This window comes from Elephas maximus, chromosome 16 (assembly GCF_024166365.1).
Source record: "Elephas maximus indicus isolate mEleMax1 chromosome 16, mEleMax1 primary haplotype, whole genome shotgun sequence".
Classification (NCBI taxonomy): Eukaryota; Metazoa; Chordata; class Mammalia; order Proboscidea; family Elephantidae; genus Elephas; species Elephas maximus.
This window is the reverse complement of record NC_064834.1, coordinates 18,316,662-18,325,059: the sequence shown is the minus strand read 5'-3', so window position 1 is coordinate 18,325,059 and position 8,398 is coordinate 18,316,662. Positions and strand designations below refer to the sequence as shown.

Below are 8,398 nucleotides of genomic sequence, written 5' to 3'. Positions count from 1 at the left end.
AAGATGACTAGCTGTTGGAATTATCTGACAAAGATTTGAAGCAGACATGACAAAAATGCTTCAATAAGCAATTACAAACATGCTTAAAACAAATTTAAAAAATAGAAAATTTGACTCAGTGAAAAAATTGAAGATATAAAGAAGAATCAAATGGAAATTTTTGACCTGAAAAATACAATAACTGAAATTAAAACCTCGATAGATAGGTTTAAGACAGAGGTCCCCAGGCTACAGAATATTCCACTGCCTCAAGCAGCTTGCTTGACACACCCATAGTTTTTCATTAACATCTGGTTTCCTTGCTTGATACGCCCCATAGCTTTACATTAACATCCAGGTGCCCCTTTCCTTAACTACTGCCCAAAACTAGAGGAAATTGGTGGAAACCAGTTTAGGCGCCATGTTGACATTCTGGATAACCTTTTTCGCTCATTGAGTACCTCATACATAGTAACTTCCCCATGTCTGGGTGGAGTTTAACTGCCATTTTCTGAACATGCAATGCATGGGGTTTTATGTAAACCCCACTGCACCTGCATAGTAAGACTAAGAATGTTGCTGATGTAACTTGTATGAACTTCCTGCTTGTAAACCCCACAAAAGTAACCTTCCCTCTCACCCTCACTGAGCAGTCTTGGCAGCAGCAGCCCCGACTGTTCCTTTCCTTGTGCAATGAAATAAAAGCGTCTCTCTGATCTCCCACCTCGGTCTCTCGTTTATTGGCTGAGATAAGTTACACCAAGCAAAACCTGGGGTTTCCACACGGCAACAGGTTCAACACCAGAATGGAGGAAACAGAGAAAAAAAAAAAAAATCAGTAAACTGGAAGATAGGCCAATAGAAATTTCAAAGCCCTGCTGATGAGTTGGGTCTCAACAGGGTACAAAATATGGTGCCATTGCTGGCACTTGATCAGGGGAGATGCCTGAAGGAAGTGGAGAGGTAGAGAGAGGAAAATTGATTCAAAGCCTTCTGAGGCTATTTTCAATGGTAATGATAGGTCTTTTCCAAGTCAGTCAAATACTACCAAGGCCAAGAAGCTGTCCTTGACCTTCTGGAAAGGGCTTACTTTCTCCTACAGGCTCCTATGGTTGTCTCTGGCTGGATGGCACCTCCACCTCTTTGAGGGCAAGTGTACCAGTTCAAACTTTGCTGGAAACTTTCCTGATTTCCTCCTCGTGCCTCCTGGTTTCCACAGCCCACAGTGGTCTCTCCCTCCTTGGGGCTTCTGGGTTGTGTGCCCCACTTATGGGGCTCTGTTCCCTGAAGGAGTATGGTTTTCAGCCCTGGCTACACACTAGAATCACCTGGAAGTTGGCTTTAAAAAGGTCTCCATGACCAGGCTGTGCCCCAGACCAATGGCATCATCACCTCTAGGGTGGGGCTCAGGTATTAGAATTGTTTTTAAATGTTCCAATTTCAATGTGTAGCCAGTTTTGAGATCCACACATGACCTCTGCCAACTTAGCATCCTGCTTGGGCTTACCCTTTCTGTGTATGAATGCGCACACCTGAGATGCATCGGTGTACAGGCAGGAAACATTAGGATTTTGGTTTATATTTATTTAAAATCCCTTTCTTTTTAATGTGCATGTTTTACAATCGACTTACTATATTGCAACAGAAGTAATAATAACAGCCAGCAGCCATTGAGACTTACTGTGGCCAGGATCTCTTCTAAGTGCTTTACACATATAAGCTCACCTCATAGCTGCAAAGTACTTAGCGCTTCACAAGAACCCGATGAGGTGTGTATTGCTATAACCCCCATTTTACAGATGAAGGAACTGAGGCCAGAGAGGTTGCACAAATGGCCAAGGTCACACTACTTACTAGAAAGCAGCTGTGCCAAGATTCAAACCCAGGCTGGTCCCAAATTCACCCTTTTAAGCACAGTGCCAATCTGCCTCTCACAGTACCTATGTATAATTTATAAACAAACAGGTAAATAATACACAGATAAGATATACGTATCAGGGGGACCTCTTCAACAATTTTTACTGGTGAAGTTTCACGATCAAATAATTGGAGAACACAGTGGCAGATTATGAGTCCTTGAGGCTAGGTCTGAGTCTCACTCTTCTTTCTGTTCCTCCCACCCAGGGGTGAGTGTGCATCTGGGTCCTAATGTATGCTCAATAAATATCTGCCTCCTTCTGGAAACATAGGTAACATCTATCAACACTTGCCATGTCCCAGGGACTCTGACACTCAGTCTGAGGTAACCCATTGCCATCAAGTAGATTCCGACTCATAGTGACCCTATAGGACAGAGCAGAACTGTCCCATAGGATTTCCAAAGAGCAGCTGGTGGATTTGAACTGCTGACCTTTCGGTTAGCAGCCAAACACTTAACCACTGTGTCATACCAGGGCCCCTCCTGTGAGGTACCTACTGCCATTATCTCCACTTTGCAGATGAGGACTCTGAGGTGCTAAGTGCCTTGCCTGAGGCCAACGACCAGAACCACACCCCAGCTTGTCAGACTGTGCAGTTCATGTGCTCAGACTGTGACTGGATGACTGCGACTAGTCGAAGCTCTGCAGTGAACAGCTTCTGAAGGGAGTGGGTGGGGTGGGACTCCTAGATATCATGAAGGAGGCAAAGGCTGGTTGTGTACTCCTTCTGGCCTTTACCCAGGTGTTACCCAGGAATGCCCTTTCCTATTTGCCTCAAGGACAAACTCCTACCTACCCTCTTGCCCCAGCTCAAAGGCTGCCTCCCCTAGCTGCACCTGAGCTCTTGTTCATGCTTTGTTTTCCCCACTGACTTTTAGAGCTCCTTGAGGGCAGGGATGGTTCCTGCTCCAGGGAGCCAGCTCAGCAAACACATGCCGGTGGGCTGAGCCTGGGCCCACCTTTCTTCCCAAGGTTCTTTTACTGTGGGCAGGGTCCCGCTTCCTTCCTTCCTTCTCCCTCTCCTCTTTCCTCTCCTTCCTCCCTACTAGCCTCTCTCCTCCCATTACTCCTTCTTTCCGCCTCCCTCTTCTCCCTCCTCCCCGCGCCCGGCCCGGCGACTGCAGTTCCCGCAGAGCCCTGCAGAGGGCGCCCCCGCACCGCCCGCCCGGCCGCACCCCGCCCGCGCCAAGCTTCCTGTGAGGTCAGGTGGGAGGAAGCAGCCTCCGGAGCAGCCGCGAGTGGACGCCGCCGAGGCCCGGAGCCAGGCCCCCAGGTGCGTGTCCCGGGCTAGGGGAGGGAGGTGGGGACGCATCCCTCCTCCACTCTGGGCCTGGCCTCGGAGCGGGTGGGAGGCTTCCGGAGGCTGGAGCTGGGCGGCCTGGCAGCGCCCCCTCTCCGGAGCCCAGCCCCCTGGTGCCCACGCGGACCCTCGCTTCTCCTGCCCCGGCAGCACAGGGGCTGGGGGGTTCCCACCCCTGCCAATGGGCGGGGCCCCACCCCGTGGTGCCAGGTGTCCCCGAGGGGGCGGGCCGCGCCTTTAGCCCACCCAGCGGGGGCAGGATGACGAAGCACAAAAAGACTTTGGAGGACCACGACCCTCCTGGCCTTCAGGGTTAGCAGGGTTCAAATACGGGACCCCTGTGCCCCAAAACCCAAGCCAGGGACAAGAGATCAGGGACTCTTAAACCCATTAGGGGAGTGGCCACGAGTGCTTTTGAGAATTTAGATGAAAACTGGCTGATCTAAGAAAAATGGCCTTGACATAGACTTGGGAGAGGTGAAACACCTGCCCCTCAACCCATCGACATCCTTAATAAAGGGCTTTGGCCTTAAGACAGGTTTGGGAGGCCAGGGGCCTGTGGAGTGGACCCCTCCCAGAAGCCACAGCAGCCTCCCATCTCCTCTCCAGGGAAGACTGGGCCCTGCCCTGTGTTAGCAAAGGATGTCTTGTGTTCCTTGAGAGGTGAGGGACAGGTGAGGGGCATGCCCCTGCATGAAAAGTCTGCCCCTCATAGCCAGCACTGGTGAGTGAGTGGCTACCAGTGTGGTCTGCTGCCAGGCAGTGTATCTGAAGTCACTCTGAAATGGAGCCTGTATCTCCTGGGGGTGCCCATGGTGGGAGAAGACCCAGGTCCTTGGCTTTTACTCCCTGAGGGAAAAGCAAAATCGAAATGTGGGTATCGGGGGACTGAGGATTCTGGTGCCCTGGACTCCCCCTTCAGTACCCATAGAAGGCCCAGAGCTGGAGTTCTGGCTCCGCCTTTTTTCTGTGCTGCCAGTTTAGGCATGATCCTGGGCAAGCTATGTAAACCTCTGTGCCTCTCTCCCACCTGTGCAGTGGCTATGCTAGTACCTACCTCAGAGGAAAGGCCTGAGGCTTGAAGGAGATGAGCCTCCATGGACCTTCAGCAGCGTCCAGACCACAGCAAGGATTCAAGCCCAGCTGGGGGTGGTGGTGAACAAAACTTCCTTGTCCAAGGAGGCTTTGGATAGTTTTCCCAGTGGATTCAATGTAGAGTCCACTGAAAAATATTTGAAAAGCTTTTATTTAGCAAAGATTATTGTCTAGTAACCAACTTGCATTTACTTATTTGCCCGCATTTGATTAATCAGACTCTGCCTGCTCAGAGTGGGTAACCCTGAGAGCACCCCGGATTGCACTTTGTCCTGCTGGCAGCAGACATCTCTTTCTCTCTGGTAAATTGCTTCCTTCAGGCTTTTTGAGGTCTGGGGAAAAATCATTAGTGGACCTTTCTGATCCTCGTCATGGATTACTAAGAGTTAAAGGCTGTGCGTGGGGTGGGCCACTTGGCTTCTGTCAGCCGCCCACCCTGGCTGTCATTGCAGGTATAGCCTAGCAGGGACCAGAGCCTGTCGGAGGATGGTACGGATTTTGGCCAATGGAGAAATTGTGCAAGACGATGACCCCCGTGTGAGGACCACCACCTCTCAGCGTAGTAGCACACCTCGCCAGGTAGGGGGACAGCTGCTCTCTCCCGTCCTCTGTACCAGCTCAGCTCCCAGAAGTCTCTCCTGCTGGTGTTAACCCTTCTCTAGCCTGAAGCCCTCTGCAGTGAGCCAGGCTGGGAAGCATAAAGGGCCAAGACTTGGGGCAAACTCCGTAGATTATTGCCCTGCCCTTGCCTTCCCAGTTCTCCCTCCTCCAGGCAGTCTCCCCACTGGAGCCCCACACTCCTCAGTGAGTCCTTTGGATGAGAGAAGCTGGAGAGTAGGTGGAGGAGATGAGCCCGAGACCACAATGATTATTTTAAAGGAGAGAGTGATGAGTATTAAAAATAATTGCCCAAGGGCTGTGCCCTGTAATCCAACCTGCCTCGACCCCCTTCCTCTCTTCTCTGTCCTGGCCACCTTCTCCCTGGGCATGACATGGAGTATACGAGCTAGCATTTTTTGTGCTCTGAGGGCTTGTGGCTCAGTTGTTGGGGATCCTGTGGGTGGACCCAGGGATTGCTGAGAAGGGAAGGAGTGACCCTGGGTGGCTGTAAGGGACCACCCACCCTTCCTAGTACAGCTTACCTCCTCTGGGAGGATAGGCCAGCCCAGCAGGGTTCCCTCTTGGCTGGCATCTCCACTCCAGATTCATTCATCTCTCTCTGTCTCCACCTTCCAGAGCTTTCTCAGCAGGGGCCATGGTGCCCCCTTGGGGGGTCCTGGCCCCCGCCAGCAGCAGGCAGGGGCCAGGCTGGGTGCTGCTCAGTCCCCCTTCAGCGACCTCAACCGGCAGCTGGTGGACATGGGCTTCCCCCAGTGGCATCTGGGCAACCACACCGTGGAGCCGGTGACCTCCATCCTGCTCCTTTTCCTGCTCATGATGCTGGGCGTTCGTGGGCTCTTGCTGGTGGGCCTCGTCTACCTGGTGTCCCACCTGAGTCAGCGGTGACCTCCAGGGGGCTGCTGGGGGTGTGCGTGAGAGCAGGCACATGGAGGATCTTGTGGTGCCTTGAAGGTGTGGTCAGAGGAGAAGCCTCGGGTGTGTGTTTTCACCTTGTGTTAAGCATGAGGCAGAGGGAGACTATGTATTCCAGCATTCCCCAAATATCAGCTGATAACTCTGGGCCCCTGGAGATGTTTCTGGGTGGCCTACATTAAATAGCACAAAATTAGAGCGGGGTAGGGATTCCCTTTCCAATTTTCTTTTCATCCTTTTATGCCAAAAGAAAGTCCCAGTTGGTGCCAGCATGCTGTAACGCCTCTGGAACACGCGCTGACTCCCCCTTCTACCAGGGAGCAGGCCTTGGGCTTCGGACAGGCGGGAAAAGTTTCCAGACTTTTATAGTACTGTTTTAATTGTATATTTTTATTGGCTACCTTGTATTTATCACAAGTACTGGTACTGGCGTTCTATTTATTGTGGTGATATTTTCAATAAATAAATTGAAGCAAAAATGAGTCCCAGTAAAGAAATTGGTAACTAATAGCACAGCCGGCACGCAGCCCTGGAAGACGTGGTGAAGGTGGTTTGGCGAGGGATTGGGTTTGGGGAACAGGATAGCAGCAGGTATCTGACTGGAGAAGGTGGTTTCTAAGCTTTTCTCAATAGGGTTTGGGATCTGGGAGGGGGTCCAGGTAAAGCCAGGACTTGGGCCCTTTGCTTGATGCTTGGCTAACTTCTAGGCTCTTTCTGAGATGCTAGACTTGAAGGTCAGCCTTGGGAGGAAAGGTCCTCTGGGAGAATGGCCGGGGAGGCTGTGGGATGGAACAGCTGGGGGCAGGATCTGAGGCCTCCTTCCCTGGGGCTTTGCCCAGAGGCTGCTCAGCTTCCCAAAGGCTCACCTTCCTGAGGTTCTTGCCACCTCTGGCCACATTTGCCTTAGCAGGTGGGGCCTCAGCGCTGACTGCTCAGTGCATGTGGGATGATGGGGCCCTAAAGTGGGGGCGAGGGTGTCCTGCATTTCAGCTGTGAGCTCTAGAGCTCTTGGCCCTGCTAGGGGGGAGGTACTGGGGGGCTGAGGGCTCGGGACCCACAGTGGGCTTTGGGTTACAGGTTAGAGAATGGCTGGGTGAGCTTGGGGACTTCGCTTACCCCGGAATGGTTTCGCACCATCTTCTCAGGAGCCTTCTGGGTTCAGTTGTTTGGGGAGGAAAGCAGGTTTTGGAGGTGCTTCCTGAAGGCTAGAGCTGGGGGAGTAAACCATCGTGGCATGTCGAGGGGCAGAGGGAAGAGAGGTTGAGATTGATTCCATCCCTCTTGTGAGCCCTGTGTGCTGCCCCGGACAGAGCCCTCTGCTGCCCTAGAGGGGGCTGGTGCCCTTTACTGCAGACATACCTGAGGGAGCTTTGTGGTGTCCCGACAGGACTCCTTTCCAAAGAATGTTTTCTGTGTCTTTATTTCCTGGCAGCGGATGGAACATGTGCTCCCTTTATGAGGGGCACATAGAGGGCAGGGGCACTGGGCCCTTCTCAGTGGTCACAGATGGGGAAGGGAGGGTCTGGGCAAGGGGCAGCTGGTGCCCAGCCCTGGATGGTGTCCCCGGCTGCTTCTGTGGTAGGTCCCTCTGCCCTGGCCCCTTTGCCCATGGGCCTACCCAGCCCCCCAGCTCCTGCAGGTCTAGCCTACCCAGCCACGAGGAAAGGGGTTCCCTCCTGCACAGCTTCTCCCTCATTCCCCGCCCCCCAAAAAAACCTCTCTTCTCTCCCTCAGCTTGTCTCCCTAGGGCTGGTTTTCCCTTTCTTTTTCCACTTTCAAAGCTGTGAGACTCTCTGTAGAAATAAATCTTAAGTAACCAGTTGCCACCAAGTCAATTCCCTCTCACCGCGGTCCCATGTGTATCAAAGGAGAACTGTGCTCCATGGGGTTTTCCTAGCTGACTTTTCAGAAGTGGATCACCAGGCTTTTCTTCTGAGGTGTCTCTGGGTAGATTAAAACCTCCAACCTTTCCCTTAGCAGCCGAGCACATTAACTGTTCACACCACCTTAAATAGCCCCCCACTATACAAAATACCTTTAGGGGGTGTGAATCTGAGTCCACAAATTTAGGGACTGAGAATCCCATCTTTTTCTAGAGTTCATTTTCGTTTCAAAACCTAAGCGCTTTGAGGAGAAGTGGGGGCATGTGAGAAACCTGGGCCTGTGGCTCGGCATGATGGGGAAGAGCCCTGAGGGCAGCTGGGGCCAAGGCAGTCTCCAGAGGCTTGGGTAGCCAGCCTAAGGCAAGTTGTTAGAAGTGACATTTCTTGTCCTGTTTGTTGAGTGCGCTCCAAGACACACTTCACAGACCCAGCAGAGCTGCTCTGAATTGGGGCCCATCCAGTTGTCCCTTCTTTTGCCACCCACCTTTCGGTGCCCCTCAGGCTCTGGGCCTTGCTTCTGGAAGTCTAGGTCTGAAAGGCTGCTAGCCCAGCCGGCATGGTGAGACGGCCTGGCCCTCAGTCAGAACTGCCTAGTGGAGGGGCAGGTGTCCCCGAGTTACGCAGCCTGGGTGGCATAAGTGAGTCTGGGGGCTGTGTGGCTGCCTCTTGTTTGAACATCCTTCTGCAAG

General features: G+C 52.6%; 1 protein-coding gene across 3 annotated transcripts; it reads left to right on the top strand.

Annotated features, from left to right (window-relative positions):
* The first annotated feature begins 3,089 nt into the window (after positions 1 to 3,089).
* On the top strand, positions 3,090 to 6,294 carry FAM241B (family with sequence similarity 241 member B). 3 transcript variants are annotated; one of them, XM_049855835.1, is made up of 4 exons: positions 3,117 to 3,171; positions 4,512 to 4,595; positions 4,746 to 4,872; positions 5,530 to 6,294. In XM_049855835.1, exons 3-4 carry the CDS (start codon positions 4,780 to 4,782, stop codon positions 5,797 to 5,799), a joined length of 363 nt encoding a protein of 120 aa, XP_049711792.1. In that variant the 5' UTR covers positions 3,117 to 3,171; positions 4,512 to 4,595; positions 4,746 to 4,779; the 3' UTR covers positions 5,800 to 6,294. The 3 variants fall into 3 exon arrangements, with proteins under 3 accessions (XP_049711791.1, XP_049711792.1, XP_049711793.1); XM_049855834.1 differs by lacking the exon at positions 4,512 to 4,595 and having other exon boundaries at positions 3,090 to 3,171; XM_049855836.1 differs by lacking the exon at positions 4,512 to 4,595 and having other exon boundaries at positions 3,127 to 3,171; positions 4,721 to 4,872.
* The last annotated feature ends 2,104 nt before the right edge of the window (positions 6,295 to 8,398 follow it).

Coding starts and splice junctions, on each gene's coding strand:
- FAM241B (XM_049855834.1), top strand. CDS start 4,780: ATGGTACGGATTTTGGCCAATGGAGAAATTGTGCAAGACGATGACCCC. Junction 4,873..5,529: donor GTAGTAGCACACCTCGCCAG/GTAGGGGGACAG, acceptor TCCACCTTCCAG/AGCTTTCTCAGCAGGGGCCA.